Raw genomic sequence first — 16,890 nt, 5'->3', positions numbered from 1 at the left:
TGACTGTAACTGTAACAAGAAATAATAATGATAAAGAAGAAACAAATCAAAGTGATCACCTAGGTAGAACAGGTGGTGGGGTCAGGCTGGATGGGGATAGGAGACAAGAACTGGATTTCTCCTCATTAAACCTTTCCAGTCATTTATTCTTCCAGCTATATAAATGCATCCAGTCAAGTCAAAAACAAGAAGTAACAAATAAACCTAACAGAGTATATAATCTCACAGAGACGGGGATTATTTCAAGCGACTTAATACCTTTACTGCACGTTCTCAGAAGACACAATTAACAAAAGAATTTCAACTGTCCTGCAGAGGCTTTACTGCTCCAACAAGCCCTCTCCGGAAGAGCCCCGATGGCTGTGGGATTCAGCTCACCCACCTCCTCCTCTCCTTCTCCCCCGGCACCAATGGTTGTGCCGGTGGGTGGCCGAACACCAAACACCAGTTTGCAAATCAGGCCTGTCGCCAAGCAGTGACTCAGGACGGCCCCTACGACAAGAAAGGGGCTCCTGGGTCCCTCTGGGAGCCCTGCACTTTTCCCTTGTACTAGGATGTACTGGGGGCATGGCACAGGCAGTGCTAAGTCTGAGGAGGTGAAAGGTACCTGCTGGGAGGGCAGCATGGAGCAAACCAACAGAGATATCACTCATGTGTTCATTCAAAACAATTCCCCGAGTCCCGTAGACTCCGGTCTAGCAAGACTCCTCCCCTAACTGGCTCTCGGAGGCCTGGGGAGACGGACCACATGACTCGGGACGTGACGGGCTGTGTCTGAGCTGCGAGAGGGAGGGACAAGGGTCACACCTCGGAGGCACGACACCATCTCACGATTACTAACTCCAGGAGGCTGCATGTTCCACGTGGGGCTGCCTTGGGGGGATGAGCATGTCCTCTACCGTCACACACCGGGTGCACTTGCATGCCCACTCACTCATTTATTCAATGAACACACATTTCCCAAGCAGCCGCCAGGTGCCAGGCCTGACTGCCTGCTGGGGATACCGCAGGATCTGAAGCAGATGCCTCGTGACCTGACTTGTGAGCGGGGGAGACTAAGATAAATAAGTGAATAAGTAAACTAAACTGCTTCTCGTGAAATTAAGAGGCCAGCGATTATTAAGCATATTTGTTTGAAAGAAAGAAAAGCTGTTGCTCATTAAACCATAACCTGCCATCTACAATATGTGTGATTTCCGAGGTGAGAAAATACCGAAACACAAGGGTGCTTCAAGAGCGCTGTGGAAAACAGAATCAAAAAGACAAGCTCATCTTGGGGGGGGGGGGGGGGGGATGAAACGCATGCTGTTTTTTGATAAAATGCACTTTTCATGGAATCTGTGAAACCCCTTGTGTACCATAACATCTATGAGCTGGGATGAAATATGCGACAGAGAAAAAACACAGGGACAAAGCAGAAGAGATGAGAGTGGGGCGGGGAACGGGTTTCACAGAGGGCGCAGCAAGACTTCACCGAGACGGTGACAGCAGAGCAAAGAGCAGGTGGGGATGAGCAGCAAGTCTGAAGTCTCGCCTGTGCACATCCGGGAGAAGAGCATCCCAGGCCGAGGGCACCGCACATGGGAAAGCCTGGATGGGAGCCTGCAGGGAGATGGGAGCTGGCGGAGGTGGCTTGGGGATGAAATCCAAAGGTAAGGAGAAGCCAAGTCCCACAGGGCCCCAGGGGCCATGTCGAAGAGCCGGGTGTTGACTTCGGGTAGAGACAGAAGCCGTCCTAAGGCCTTTACTTTTTACTTCGTTTTTTTTGTAAGTCACATTCCCATTTTATTATCATTTTGATTTTTAGTTTTTAACAGATTCAATGTGAACTGTAGATACAATCGTAAGAATATAATGATATTCCCTTTGTCCTTCCCTCCATTTTTATTTTTTAAAAAGATTCATTTATTTGAAAGGCAGAGTGACAGAGAGAGGGAGAGAGAGGAAAAAACAAAGATGTTTCCATCTGCTGGTTCATTCCCTAGATGGCTGCAATGGCCAGGGCTGAGCCAGGCCAAAGCCAGGAGCCTGAACTCCACTTGGGTCTCCCACGTGGGTGGCAGGGACCCAGGTACTTGGGTCATCTTCCCCTGCCTTCCCAGGCACATTATCAGGGAGAGCTGGGTCAAAAGCAGAGCAGCCGGGTCCCAAACTGGAGCTCCCATTTGGGATGCCAGCATCGCAGGCACTGGCTTTACCCTCTGCACCACAATGCCAGTCTACATCCCAGTTTCAACAGAGCCATTGGCCTGCGTGGATTTCCATCTGAATAGGATCACTGTGGCTACAGGAAGGGAGGAAGGAAGAAAAGGACAGTTGGAGAAGACAACGGCCACAATAATCGCAGCGCCGTGATGACAGCAGCGTGGCTCGGCTCGGGGACGCTTCCTCGGGGGAGCAGCGGCCGGGATCTCAGATGTCCTGCAGGTGGAGCTAACAGGATCAGGGAAGGGGGTGAGAAAGCCATCAGGGTGATGCCACGGTCTCTGGTCTGAGTACTGGAAGACTATGACTGCCGCCTGCAGACAGTGACACGCGGGAGGAAGGGTCGGATGCTCGTGTGGTCATCCTGCTTTGAGATTCGTATTAGACATGAAAAGAAAGACGCAGGACAGGCAATGGGAACGTGAGCAGAGAAATAAGAGAAGCTCAGACTCTAGCCACACACATGGGATAGTGCTGGAAGCCAGGAGAGAGGAGATGACCGAGGAATCAGAATGAGAGGGAGAGAGGAGCGAGACTGAGCCCTGGGCATACAGAGGGACCATGGGAAGGGGGAAGAATCGGCTCAGGAGACGGAAGCCAGGGATGTGGGAAGAACACTAGGAGGCCATGGAGTCAGGGAAGTCACTGAGGACAAAGGACATCAGGAAGCTGGAGCGAGCACCTGAGTCAGGTGCACCTGACAGGTCGGGAAGGGTGAGGATGAAGAAGCGGCTACTGGATTTGGTGACAAGCAGGTCACTGCTGCCTGTGATGCCCACCTGGGTACAGTCACAAGGGCAGACGCCCACCTGGGTCGGGTTATAGGAGAAGGTAAAGACCTCTTTCAAGGTTCTGCTATGCTAGCAGTGGAAATGGGGTTAAATCTTCATTTTGTTCTGTTTCAGCATGAGAGAAGGTATGGCATGCTGGGATGCGGACAGGCTAGGACCCGGGGAGAAGGGCTCTGCCCTGAAGGCAGAGGAGGGGGCAAGGCGACTGCAGGAACGATGTCCTTCGGAGTGGCAGAGGGGCTGTCTGGAGAGTGCAGCTTAGAAGCCAGAGAAACAGCAGAGAGGAGCAGGACGGCTGGGTGAGTGGGAGCTCTCCTCTCACTTCTCCATTCTCCCCCGGCAGAGAAGACCACGCATTAGCCCTTGTAACCAGGGGGAGAGAGAAGGGTTCCAGAAGACACAGGCTAACTGCCGAGCAGCACTGAGGCCCCCTGGGCAGGAAGAGATCACAATTTCCAACACTGCCTGCCACAGTGTGCGTGTTCCCACCAAACTCAGGCTGAAATTCCATCACTCCTAGGAGATGCTAAGAGAACAGAGACTTAAGCAGAGTATCGTACTTGGAGGTGGGACCCTCTGGAGGTGGTAAGATTAAATGAGGCCATAGGGATGGGACCCTAAGGCAACAGGACTGTGGCTTTATCCAAAGAGGAGGAGAGACCCAGCCGGGACCTTCTGTCTGCTGTGGGATGCACTGTGTCACCTTGGGACTCCGCAGAGTCTTTACCAGCAGAGAAGCCCTCACTCAGTGTAGTTACCTGATCTTGAACTTCCCTGCCTGCACAACTGTGAGCAGAATAAACCTTTAGTTTTTACAAATGACTCAGACTGCGATGCTCAGTTATAGTTACAGAAAGTAGACAGCACGGACGGAGACAGCACAATACATACAGCTGGGTTGTGAGCATTTGTTCCCACTCGTCAGATGGAAAGGAAGGAAAGGGCTGGGACACGGCCCAGTGAGCGTGGCCATGTGAGATGGGCCAGGGGAACCATCACAATGTAAACCAGACCTGGCAGTGGGTCCGCCCGGGCAGAGCATGAGCTGTGTGGCAAAGCTTAGCAGGTGCACAGGGGGCAACCAGGACTCCTGTGAAGCCACAGTGAGCATACTCTGTACTTGCAACAGGCAGGGAAGGCGGGCCTCATGTTCCCCCAAAACCTTGATCTGGGTCAGGGGATATGAGAGTCACTCAGAGCAACCCCAAGAGGTAGGAAAGTGCAGTGGCTACACACAAGGAAGCTACAAACCCTGGCTTCTCCATCGACTTGCTGGAGGATCTGCAGAAGTAAATCAGCCTTTGGCAGAGGGAGGTCACCCCACTACTTCCTCTCAGAGCTACCATGAGGATGCACTGAGATACTGCACACAGAGTTCCTGGCCAAGGGCAGACACCCAGACGCCGCCCAGTGAGGGGACTGCTGCTGCCTGGCTGACCACAGGGCTCCCAGCAGACGCACAAGGCAGGGAGGCTCTGGGTGGCAGAAGACAATCCCTGTCTCCTCCCGTCTCACTTCCTCTCACCACCAAAACATGACAGCCTGACACTCCACGTCCCCATGGCATACGGAAAGGGAGAGCTCCGATTGGCCCCGGACAGAGACAAGCCACAGGGAGATGAGCGCTTTGGCTGCTGCCATGGCAACCAGCAATGGCCAGACTTCAATTAGGAAGGAGGAATAAAAGGCATCCAATTAGGAGGAGAAAATAGCACGAGTCTCCTCGGATTTAGGAATGCCCAGGGCTGAGCAAATGCTCCACTGGAGGCGCCTGGGTGTGGAAAAGCTTTCTGCTGTAACCGAAATGCCCACCACGCTGGCCTGACCCTGGACATCACACTTCCACTCCCACCGACGCTCTCCAGGAAATCCTGAGCAGAGATGGACCCGCCTGGAGTCCAATAAGGCTCCTGCCACTCTCTGACTGTGTGACTACAGGGAAGGTCTTTTGCCACTGTGTGCCTCAGTTTCCCCTCTGGTACACATGACCTGTTTTGTAAGGTTGAAGTGAGCCAGCACACTAAAGCACTTAGCTCAGAGTCCACGAGTTATCATCAAAATTGTCTCAGGGTAGGCATGCAGTCTAGTGGTTAAAAGGCAAGTTAAAAGGTATTTAGGTTTGATTCCCAGCTCTGCCTCCTGACTCCAGCTTCCTGCTAATGTGCGCCCCAGGGGACAGCAGTGACAGCTCAAGTAGTTGGGTTCCTGCGACCCACATGGGAGACTGAGGTTGAGTTCCTGGCTCCTGGCTTCAGCCCATCCAGGTCCTAGCTGTTCTGGGCATTGGAGAGTGACCCACTAGATGGGAGCTGGCTTTATTTTGGCTCTCTCCATCTGTCAGCCTCTCAAACTTAAAAAACAAAACCAATAAATAAATAAACAAAATACTCTATCCTCTAGAATGGCACCAGGGCTAACAAAGACTTCACTTCTTTGATTTGTATGTCACAAGCCCCTGAGTTTAACATAAATCCCCCTTTCATCTACGAGGTGGCTGACCAACATCCACCTGTACATGTGGCTGCTGGTCCCTAAGGACAGGACACACACAGACCCCAGGCTCCTTCATATCCGATCCTGACTCCTGCTAGTGCAGTGGGTGGGAGGAAGCCACATGAGCTCTGTTCCAGGGAGTGGACCAGTAAGGGCCCCGCTGCACGAGAGCCTTCTGTGTGTCAGGCATGGCAGCAGGTGCTTTTCCTGTACTGACTCCCTGGATCCAAGTAACAACTTCCCTAGTGGGCATCACTAGGGCATTTTATGGATGAAAAAACAGAGCACCAGAGATGTTAAGTCCACTGCCCAAGGCCACCCAGCTATATAGCAAGAAGAACTGCTTGTTCTCATTATTCAGTGTTTCTTGTCTCATCCTTAATGCTGCACAGGTAAGCTGTGGTCTGTGGCTGGCATCTCCTGCATTTCTCTCAGGCCCACTACTCTTCCTCTTATGAGGAAAAGTATCTCTGTCTAGAAGCCAACGAACTTGACCGGTGATTCGACCTGGGCCTCCTTCTCGCCTTCTCTCTGCAGCCTGGGGTGGACCAATCCCCAGAAGGCTAGAAGGCTAGAAAGACAGAGGGACAGACGGAGATACGCTCTCACCAGGCACTCCTCTAGATGGCTCCTGTCCGTGGTACAGACGTCGACTCTTAAGGTCTTCTGGTGTAGGGCTGGGTAGGACATGGACACCCAGAATACCTCGTTGAACACCAGGGTGTCCGAGGCGTCCAGGGGCGGCGTCCGGAACAGGCAGGTGGTGCTTTCGGAGCAAGGAAGGATAACCACGCGAACGTTCCTACAGGGAGACAGGGTGGCAGGAGAGCTTGGGTCAGCACAGGTCTGGGGCTACTGTGTTGGGTGAAATAGCCGCTGAATCTCCAAGATTCACAGTGGCTGTGAATGTGCAAATTTCTCAAGTTGCTACACGGGTACTTGTGAGCGATGCAGGATATGCCGCTGAGGGGCATGCACGCCCTTCCTGTCCCTGAATCCCCCGCTCCATACAACCGGAGCCCGAGGCCAGCAGCAGCCAGTGCTTGCTGACACCGGGGAATCTGCCCCTCCTACCCCAAGAGGCAAATGCAACAAAACCTTCCTTGTGCAGGGGAATTCGATAAGCCCAAGAAAACTATAGCTGTGCTGGCCCTCTCTTCTAGGCACTGTCCCCCTGATACCGTGGACAAGGACCAGTGAGACAGACCAGGAGAAGGATGTTCACCCCGGCACTGCCGACACCTGCAGAGGACTGAAGACCCCCGAGCATCCAGTCTCGTCCTCCTTCTGTTTTGTCTGCTTTCCTTTCCCTGCCATTCCTCTCCCCCAGACGCTGGCTGGGTACAGACCAGAGAAGCAGGAGCTCCCGTGGCTGCCCTTATGGCCTAGGATGGTCCCGTTACAGGAGAAGCAAGTAGGCAGACGCGTGCCATCAGATGCAAACCTCGTCTACAACGGGAGAGCCAACACGCAGATGGTGCAGGTGTCTGTTGGCTGATCAGCCTGTCGGTAATCCCAGCCATACCCTGGCACGGGGAGCACAGGAACTGGCGCTGACCCTTGAGAAGCCAGGACTCACTCCTTTCTAGGTGCAACACTTGAGCTCAGAGATCTACCTGACTGTGACCATTCCTTCTTCTTCCTGAGGCTCAAGTCCAGGAGGGCAGGGTCCATGAAGGATTTGCTCAGGGCTCCAACGCCTAGAGCCAGTACTGGCAGGTGCTCAGTATGTACAGAAACTCTCTGTGGGGCCCTTATGCCTGTATCCACGTAAACAGAGCTGCAATTTTGCATCAAGGTCATGTGCATTAAATACCCATGGTTGAATCTGGAGTTTGGAGGCTGAGAGGATCATATAGACCTGTCGGGTCACATACTCACACTTTCTGGTCTAGCTGCAGCATCAAAGCAGAGAGGTTACTCAGCTGGATGATGAATATTGCAAACTGCTTATTCTTCTCATCATACCTGAAATGAAAATGGGCATAAGCAGCACCCATTAGGAAGACACTTCTCCAACCCTTTCTCTTAACAATCAGAAGAGGGGGCTGCTGGCTGCTCCAAGCAGAATAGGCTCAGAGCTTAGCTGCCATGCAGGGTTGGAGGTCCAGAGCTGTCACTCATCTCAGTATTTAAAGAGAAGCCAGACGTCGCCGTGAAATTTCTTGACATCAAAATGTCAGCAATTAATTCTTACTGAGAAAACATCCTCTAGCAAGAGAAAATTAGAGAACAACATGGGTATTGACCGTGTCTGAGCTGCAGCCCTCCACAGTCACCTTGAGTTCAGCGTGTTGCAACCTCCATGGGGACAGGGAGACAAAAACCACAGCAACAGGGAGCAAACACACTGCGAGGCGGGAGGCCTTGGCGCCTGGTCTGGTTGACACCGGCCAGCTCAATGAGTTGGGGTGAGCCCTCGGGTCTTTCAAGACCCTATTTTTGTCATCTGTAAAATGGGGAGCAGGGAGGCGGGGAAAGAGCTGAGACCCCTTTAATCAGGAGCCCATGATGGGCAGCACCCTGCAGGCTCTGCCTTCCTCCCTGGGGTTGCTGCGAAGGTCAGGGCTGGCTCAATGCTGCACACCCAGGGGCTGCACTTGAACTGCTCCCTCTATCCCAACTTCCCTGTCACTTACTTCAGGGCAATCTGAACCCGCGCGGCGCCCACTGCCTCCGATTCGTCACTGTCAAATGCAGCGGCTTCCGAAGTGCCCAGTCTGAAAGGCAACAGGCAGAAGGGGCATCAGGATTCCGAGCAGTGACCTGGGAACACAGTGCTTGTCTGGAAGCGGGATTCCCTCCATTGACAAAGTCGGGGTCTGCTCAGCCTGTCTGCAGGCCCCGGCTTCACACCATTTGCTCTAGACACCTCACTTGAAGATTTCCTTTCTCTAGGGCTGGCCTCCTAAGAATGCACCTTTTAATGCCTACTATGGAGCTAGTATGCTCTCAGAGAAAAGCATCTCCAGCCCCCATCCCCCCTGCCAGAAGCCACATTGCCTGCATCTTTGGCTTCGCCCTCAGCAGGGCTGCAACACCCTCCTGCACACCCACAGGGGCTGAAGCCCAAATGGTCCCACAGGCCCTGGGATCTGCACATTCGGGGAGTTCCTGATTGCCACTGACTCAAGAGAGGCAGCACTCAGGGACCTACCTCTGCGCAGAAGCTTCGTACACACCACTGTCGCCAGCCACGGACTCGTCGGACACTGCAGCTGAGACACAGGCCACTTTCAGGCCGCAACCCTGGGTTGTACTCACAGCTGGAGGGGGCGGGGGAGGAAGAACAGAAGGGGGAGGGGGGTTCAGAAACCAGAATAGTGTCTTACAGCACCCATGTTTGATCCTCCTGGTTGTAAGATGGTCCCACAAAATTCCAGCCCCCTCTGAAAGCTACGGCACAGCCTGCTTTGCTTTGGGGGCCATGGAAGGGGTCTCACAGGATTTTGTGTTTAGCATCGCAGATGCCTGGATCTGCTTGGATTCAAATCCTGGCCCCACCACTTGCTACTTTTCTTCCTTTAGGACAGTCATTTAATACCATAAGCCTCACCTTCCTTATTTATACAAGGGAGATATTAACATCTACTTTACAGGGCTATTGGGGTGGACTTCTGAGACATTACACAAGTCCCTTACAACAGACACAGGTGCAGGGGATTGATTCACTGCCATTCTCCTTACAGAACTATCATTTCCATCAATGCGGTGATGGCTTTGGGAACCACTTTTTTTTCTTTTTTTTTTTTTTTTTTACAGGCAGAGTGGACAGTGAGAGAGAGAGACAGAAAGAAAGGTCTTCCTTTGCCGTTGGTTCACCCTCCAATGGCCACCGCGGCCGGCCACGCTGAGCCGAAGGCAGGAGCCAGGTGCTTCTCCTGGTCTCCCATGCGCGTGCAGGGCCCAAGCACTTGGGCCATCCTCCACTGCACTCCCGGGCCATAGCAGAGAGCTGGCCTGGAAGAGGGGCAACTGGGACAGAATCCAGCGCCCCGACCGGGACTAGAACCCGGTATGCCAGCGCCGCTAGGCGGAGGGTTAGCCTGTTGAGCCGTGGCGCCGGCCGGAACCACTTCTGAAACCCCCCTGCAACCCCAGTAAATGGAGCAGCCCCAAGTCCTCTGGAGAGACAAGGGAATTTCATACACCTGCTCTCCCACTGGGCCCACCCCAGCCCACTTCCCTTTTTAAAACTGTTTATTTTCATCTACTTGAAAGGCAGTTTCACACACACACACACACACACACACACACCGCCATTTGCTAGTCCACTCCCCAAATGCTCACAACGCCAGGGCTGGGCCAGGCTGAAGCCAGGAGCCAGGAATTCCATCTGGGTCTTCCACGTGGGTGGCAGTCATCAACCACTGCTTCCTAGGTTGTTTTAGCAGGAAGCTGGATCAGAACAGTAGCTGGGATTCAAATCAGCTCTTGAATATAGGACGTGAGGGGCCAGCGCTGTGTGGCGTAGCAGATAAAGCTGCCGGCATCCTATGTGGGTATCAGCTCCACTTCCAATCCAGCTCTCTACTATGGCCTGGGAAAGCAGTGGAAGATGGTCCAAGTCCTTGGGCTCCTGCACCCAAGTGCGAGACCCGAAGGAAGCTCCTGGCTTTGGCCATTGTGGCCAATTGGGAAGTGAACAGCAGATAGAAGACCTCTCTCTCTCTCTCTCTCTGCCTCTCCTTCTGTCTCTGTGTAACTCTGACTTTTAAATAAATAAAATAAATCTTTAAAAAAATATTTATGGGATGTGAGCATCCCCAGTGGCAGCTTAATCTGCTGTGCCACATCCACCCCTCTTCCGCTCCTAATTCAGCTCCGCTTCTTCTCCCCCCGCCCCTTCCTGAAAGTCTCTGACTTGGGGCTCAGCACATGTGCACATTTCTCCCTTGCTGGTGTAATGAGCACCTAGGGTAGGCAGGGCTCACTGCCGAGTTCCAAGCCACAAAGGCGCATGGGACAGTTGCTGCCATCCCCACAGCGGGGAGGGCCAGACTCAGGTCTTGCAACCTCATCACTAACACTCCAGAGCACTTGCTGCTTGCCAGGCAGCTTGCTGCATGGAGGCGTATGGAGACTGGGGGCATGGCAGGCTGGGGAAAGGGGCGCTGACGAGGTGAGCCTGGGAGACCCAGGTGCTGGCGAGGGCAAAGCCACACAACAAGCAAGAGCATGGCTTCCCCAGTCTGTGTCTGCAGGGCCCCTGGGGACCTCCCGCCTTCAGACTCACGCATCTCCACCCTCCTCTAAGCCACTTAAGGAGATTAATTTGTCTGCTGACTGAACAGCGGCACTAATCGCATAACCTGCTTAGCGTCTGAGCTCTGCCTGGCATTGCTCGCGGCAGGGAAGGCTTCTGGAGATGGCACGAAGGAAACACCACCCTGAGACCTCGTGCACCCAGCCCCATGGGCTGACTCCGGCCCACACGTCCCAAGGACACTGTCCACAAGGGCGGAGGACGAAGGGCAGTCGTTTCCCACGACGTGGCTGGGTCCGAGGGTCCTGACTTGGCTTCAGGCCCCCATCAGAAACACTTCTGGAGGCTCATCAGAGGGCCCACCTGCACCCCCTCCTCTCCAGGGAACAATTCTCTAAAGGGTGCCACCTGCTGGAGTAGCAGGCTTGTTTTTATTTTGCTTGAAAGCACTCAGCTAGACTCCCTTCCTGATGAGGGAACCCCCGGGGATCTCTCGGCTCTTCTAAGGAGACGCTGGCACCTGGAGGCTTGGGTTAAACAGGAAGCCTCACTCCTCCCTCAGCTCCCAAGGATCTTTGCAAAGGAATAAGAGCCAGGAACAGGAGCCCTTTGCAGACAGAGCTGGGCACAAGAACCGTGAAAGTTCTGGACAAGAGGTCCTGGTGCCAATCCTTGGCTTCACCCCCTGGGGCCTGACTGCAGAAAAGATGTTTAACCTCACTCTTTATCTGTAACATAGGGGTAAAAACTGGAGCAGGCAGTGTAGCAGTGCTTACGTCACCATTTGGGATGCCCACATCTTATACTGGAGTACTGGGTTCAAGACCTGGCTCCTCTGCTTCTGCTACCGTCTTCCTGGAGGCAGCAGAGGCTCAAATGCCTGTGGCCCTGCCACCTACGTGGGAGACCTGGATGGAGTTCAGGATTCCTGGCTTTACCCAGGCATAGGCCTACCTGTGCAGATAAAGATTTCTCCTGAGCTGCCTCTCAAAGAAAGTGAAAATAAGTAAAAAAAAATAATTTTTTTCATAGTGTTGTGAGGTTTAAATGAATACGTATAGCAGTGTTGGAATCCTGTACACCTGTACTCAAAAAACCACAGCTGTTATTGTTGCTTGGGGCGGGGGGAGGAGCCCCAGGTGAGCTGCCCCAGCAGCTGACTCAGCATAACCTTCACACCCAGGACCAGATGGGTGGGTGGGGCCAGCAGCCACCAGGGAAGTCACAGGACAAACACACACACACACAAGCTGCCTCTCACCCTGAGGCTGGGGGTGGGGTGGGGAGCATGACAACAAGGGGGCTGAGTTTGGGGCTCAGTTCTAATTGATACTTCCTCACTTGTTGGCTGGGTGCCCTAGGGGAAGTGATGTCATCTCTCGGAATCTCCGATTCCTCAACTGTAAGATGAGCAGAATAGAAGCGACCTGCTCCCCCAACAGGCAATACAACCCCAATAAACACTAATCACTGATTTATTTTGTGCCTGCAATCAATCTTAGCTGTCATCATCAACATCATCTATTTTGAAGATTCCATCTTGAATTGCAATAACAGGAGAATGTTCTTTCTGACTCCACGCAAAATGAGAGTCATCTTGTCATTTCCTGGCTTACAAAGGTCACGCGGGTCCTTGCCAGGATTAGGATAAAATCTAACTCCTCTCAGTCTGCCAGGCTTGGCACGCTCCAGACTTTGCCAAATTCTCCAGCCTTTTTGGAGATTCCCGCCTACCTGTGACTCACAGTTTCCTGGCCCCTTGGAGCCCCTTGCTCTAGGCGTTTTTCCTCTTGCTTCTCCTAAAGCTGATGACCCTTCCCACCCCATTCAAGCTTCTACTGCTCTGTCACGTTTCTTCACCACTCAAACTGACCCAGCAGCCCCACCTCGGACCAGCAGGGCAATATCCCAGTCTCCGTTTTATTTTCTTCACAGGTGCTTTTGCAAGCTTGCAAGGTTACTGCTTGTGCCACTGCATGAGAACAGGGAACCTGTCTGCCCTCAATGCTGTATCCCCAGTGATTAACCCAGTGCCTGGCACGTGGCCTCTCTACTGAATGAAGACATCCAGGTGCATCCACTAACAGAGGAGCCAGTACTCAGTTTTAAGCCGGTAATAAATACGACGGGTCTTCAAAACATTCTTGAGAAATATATAACAAAAAGACTATGCATGGATTTCAAAATTTCTTTGCACTAAACTAAGTTTATCTTTAAGTTACATTTTTCCATGCATTTTTTTCAAGTTCCTTCCTATCTGTGGGGTGAATGAATGGATGAATGAAATCACCATGCACTCGTGCATGAGTTAATAAACTCATGCACTGAGTTAATAAACACCTATGGAAGGAAATCAACCAGCCCTCTACCATGCGAAGACCCGGGACAGAGAGAACAGCCAGAAATGCTGCCCACAGTGAGTGACGAGAGGGGTCGCAAGCCCAAAGCCTCTCTTCCCCTCCTCCCGGTCCCCACCCTCTGCACGTGGTGCTGTCTCTACCTTGACCCAGCGGCTTGCCCTCCGTTCCTGGTTCCTCCAGCCGGTATCGCTCCCGGGGGCTGCTGCCCAGGCTCAGTTCGCCCAGAGTAGCACTCAGCTCCGGGTCTTCAAACTCCAAGGAGTTCAGGAAGGCATCTCCAGCCAGGAGGGGGTCAGCGAGGAGAGGAGAGCAGGGGGGCGATGGGGAAGAGAGAGAGGAGCGTGGGGAAAGGGAGCTCATGGACTTTGGGGTGCCAGACAGGGAGCGCAGGGCCTGCAGGCGGCCGCCTCCCTCGGCCTTCTGCGTCTTGGCCACCTCGTCCTCGTGGATGGTGGTGATGCAGCCGGAGGGCCGGAAGCCCGTGGCCCCGTCCAGGAGCAGGAACTCCACCTTGCTCTGCAGTTCTGGGTCCAGCTGCTCGAGGGGGTCATAGTAGAGGTCTGTGAAGCTGGCCGAGGTGGAGGAGCCCCGGCTGGAGGTGAGGGAGCCGGGGCTGCTGCCTGAGGACAGGGACTGCATGCTGCTCGACAGGCTGCGGACAGACAACGGACAGCCGAGACGTCAGGGTGAGCCGCCGGGGACCGCCTGCCCTGCTCTGGAAGTGCCCAGGGCACTTAGAATACATGAGCTCAAGAGTGCACTGGGCAGGCTCCCGGATGAGCCAGGGCCCCTCACATCACCAAGAGGAAACGGAGGGGCTGAGAAGGCCACGTGAACAGAATGGGCAGGGCTGGGATGCACACCAGACAAGTGCACTCAACCTCTCCCGGAGGCACAGAGAGCGAGCTCCCATCTGCTGGTTCACTTCCCAGGTGTCCTCAACAGTTAGGGCTGGGTTGAGCAGAAAGTTGGGAGCCGGGGACTCAATCCAGGTCCTCCACATGGGTGGTAGGGACCCAATGACTTGAGCCCTCAGCACGGCCTCCCGGGTTCTCCAATGGCAAGACACTGGAGTCAGGAGTTGGAGCTGGAATCAAGCCCAGGTACTCCGCGGTGGCACGGGTGTCTTAACCACTAGGCCAAAAGCTTATCCCTGCTGCATATTTGATTCTAGCCTGAAATATTTACTATTATTCTTGAAATCAACTTACTTTCTTACACTTTATGACATTTATAGTAAATGGAAATTTTTATATCACAAGTTGAAAGAGTATCACTGGCTATAAATAGAAGATAATCACTAAAAAGCAATCTGATGAAAGCAAAATGTTAGCATTAAATTCCAAGGACTAGGGCTGTGGCATAGTGGGTTAAGTTACCGCCTGCAATGCTGGCATCCTGTATGGGTGCTAGCTTGATTCCCGGCTGTGCCACTTCTGATCCAGCTACCTGCCTACATGCCTGGGAAGGCCGCAGAAGATGGACCGAGAGCTTCGGCACTTGCACCATGTGGGAGACACAGAAGAAGCTCCTGGTTCCTGGCTCTGGCCATTAAGGCAATTTGGGGAGTGACTAGCAGATGGAAAACTTCTCTCTCTGCCTCTGTCTCTGTCTCTCTCTCTCATATATATATATATATATATATATATATATGTCTTTCAAGTACCTAAATCTTAAAAAAATTCCAGCTAAGCACTGTCGCCCATCAAGGCCTAGGCCTGAGGCCTACTCCCTGCGTGTTATTTAAGTGGGTTTCCAGGCATAAGTGATGTGTCTGAAGACAGGTTAGCCCCCAATGGAAGACTTTTCCTCTATGTTGCTGGCCTGAAGAGGGGAGGGACCCTGCCTATGGCCGCACCAGGCCAAGGCCAGGCCTGCCACAATGACCACGTGCTGGGCTCCCAGCGGTCCACACTCAGGCCTCAGAGGACTGTGAAGGACACAGCCTTGGCTGTACCCTCTGGGGACACAGCGGAGCAGGCACTCCCCCCCCGCCCCCACTCACCTTTTCAGCTGGCAGTGCAGACTGGCCACCTGCCGAGTGGCTTCCTCCAGTTCTCTGACTAGCTGGTTTCTTTTACTATTTAACTTCAACCTGCAGGGAGAGAAGACATGAGGAGCTGCCTCAGGGCATCCAGCCCTCCACCTCCTCCAAAAGCAAGCAAAGATGTGTGTTCTTACAGACACATAGGACACACAGACCCAGACACATACACACACACTAGATCTTTCTGGAAGCATCTGACTGTGGGGTTTGGAAAGATAAAGCCTCCACATACGTGTATATTAGAGTCGCCTATTAACCGCTCTATTACTCACTGATTACCAGGTGCTGAGCTAGGAGGCTTGCGATGGTGCCTTGATTCATTCACACAGCAGTGCTGCTTTGTAAGAATGACTTTTAGCACTACATACTAGGAAATGGGGGCTTTACAGCTAAATCATGTACTTTAAGCTGTGGAATTAGTGGCAGAATAAAAATTCCACCCAACACTCCTTCCCTGCCTTTCTTCCTCTCTTCCTCCTGCCTTCATCAAATATTTACTTAGTGTTCCACCTCAAACGAGACCCTGGTTTTTGCCCTGGGAATAAAGGAGTGAGCAACATGGAACTTATGTAGCTTCTACTGCACAGAGGCGGGCAGAGAACTGATTTTAAAGCAATACCCAGCGATCTAATTAACACCGTGTGTGACCAGGTTCAGGGGACAGAGTGCAGAAGGCTGTAGGAGACAGGCAATTTAGGACCGGCAGGTGAGCTGCCTTGAGCAGTGACTTACTCTGTGCCTGAGAATGCTGGTGCTCACCTGTCTGTGCCCTCCCCAGTCCCTAGGCTCACCAGACCACCTTCCCAGTCCCTTGCAACTGAGTGGGTGCGGCATATGAGTTCTGGCCAATGGGATGTGAGCAAAGCCGTGTGCATCAGGCTGAACTGGGTGCAAGAAGTGGGCGTGTCTCCCTGGTTGTCCCCAGGAAGGACTCTCATGGCCAGCAAGGGGGAGGTGCCACACACAGAGAGTCCAGGTGCCTGAATGACCACTTGGAAGGCTGCCTGCCAACCAGGGATACCCAATGAGACATTTTAGGAGCAAGCAATAAGCTCCCATTGTGTGAAGCGATAAAAACGTAGCAGGCCTTTTTGTAGTAGTTGGTCTCTGCACTAGCAGAGTCATATAAGCTGTCACAACAGACGGCCAGGGGTTGGTCAGGGAATCCGGGGAGAGAACATCCCAAGGAGCGATCAGAGAGGTGTTTTCATCTGGAAGTCCTCAGGGCTGCTGTGAGGAGAGGCAGGAGGTGGAAGACTGAGGCCGGGGCGGGGACCATGATGGGTCAGAGATGAGGTGGCTCAGGTGCTCGGGCAGACGCACCAGCACACAGGCTGCAGGAAGCGAGGACAGCGAGGCTACTGCCACCAGCGAGACAGTGGCACTTGGGGTGGCAGCTGCTGAGATGGGAAGGGGCTGAGCAGGAGCAGCTGAGCAGATATGCAACGTGGAACAGGTGAGCTGCTCACGCGGGTCATACGCGAATGATCACCACCTGTCAGAGCCGATTTTCCTCCCTGTGAAATCCCTGAGTACCTAGAACCTCAGAATGTGGCCGCAATGAAGATAAAATGAGGTCACTGCCTGTGATCGGTGTCCTTGTGAGAGGAGATGAGGACACAGACATGCAGGGAGGGAGGCCACATGGCCACAGAGGGAGGAGCCCAGGAGCCTGCTCCTGGCTCTTAAACTCTCAGCTTAAGGAACTGATGAGAAAACACGTTTCTCTTGAGGAAGCCGCCTAGTCTGTGCTTCCTCGGTCAGGGCAGCCTGAGCTGACGAATACTA

General features: G+C 53.2%; 1 protein-coding gene across 2 annotated transcripts in view; it reads right to left on the bottom strand.

The window, feature by feature from the left end:
- The window catches only part of WWC1 (WW and C2 domain containing 1), a 176,383-nt gene that overhangs the window by 29,913 nt on the left and 129,580 nt on the right, over nucleotides 1-16,890 (bottom strand). For both annotated transcript variants that reach the window (XM_008255374.5, XM_002710366.6), the window contains exons 10-15: nucleotides 15,061-15,150; nucleotides 13,196-13,707; nucleotides 8,647-8,755; nucleotides 8,129-8,209; nucleotides 7,371-7,457; nucleotides 6,099-6,291 (exon numbers count right to left, since the gene is read on the bottom strand). In XM_008255374.5, coding sequence (XP_008253596.3) covers nucleotides 6,099-6,291; nucleotides 7,371-7,457; nucleotides 8,129-8,209; nucleotides 8,647-8,755; nucleotides 13,196-13,707; nucleotides 15,061-15,150 — 1,072 coding nt within the window. The remainder of the gene's footprint in view (nucleotides 1-6,098; nucleotides 6,292-7,370; nucleotides 7,458-8,128; nucleotides 8,210-8,646; nucleotides 8,756-13,195; nucleotides 13,708-15,060; nucleotides 15,151-16,890) is intronic.

This window comes from Oryctolagus cuniculus, chromosome 6, assembly GCF_051225735.1.
Source record: "Oryctolagus cuniculus isolate XC-2025 breed Fujian yellow rabbit chromosome 6, ASM5122573v1, whole genome shotgun sequence".
In the NCBI taxonomy this organism is placed as follows: domain Eukaryota; kingdom Metazoa; phylum Chordata; class Mammalia; order Lagomorpha; family Leporidae; genus Oryctolagus; species Oryctolagus cuniculus.
Note: the sequence above shows the minus strand (reverse complement) of the source record. Positions and strands in the feature narration are given on the sequence as shown.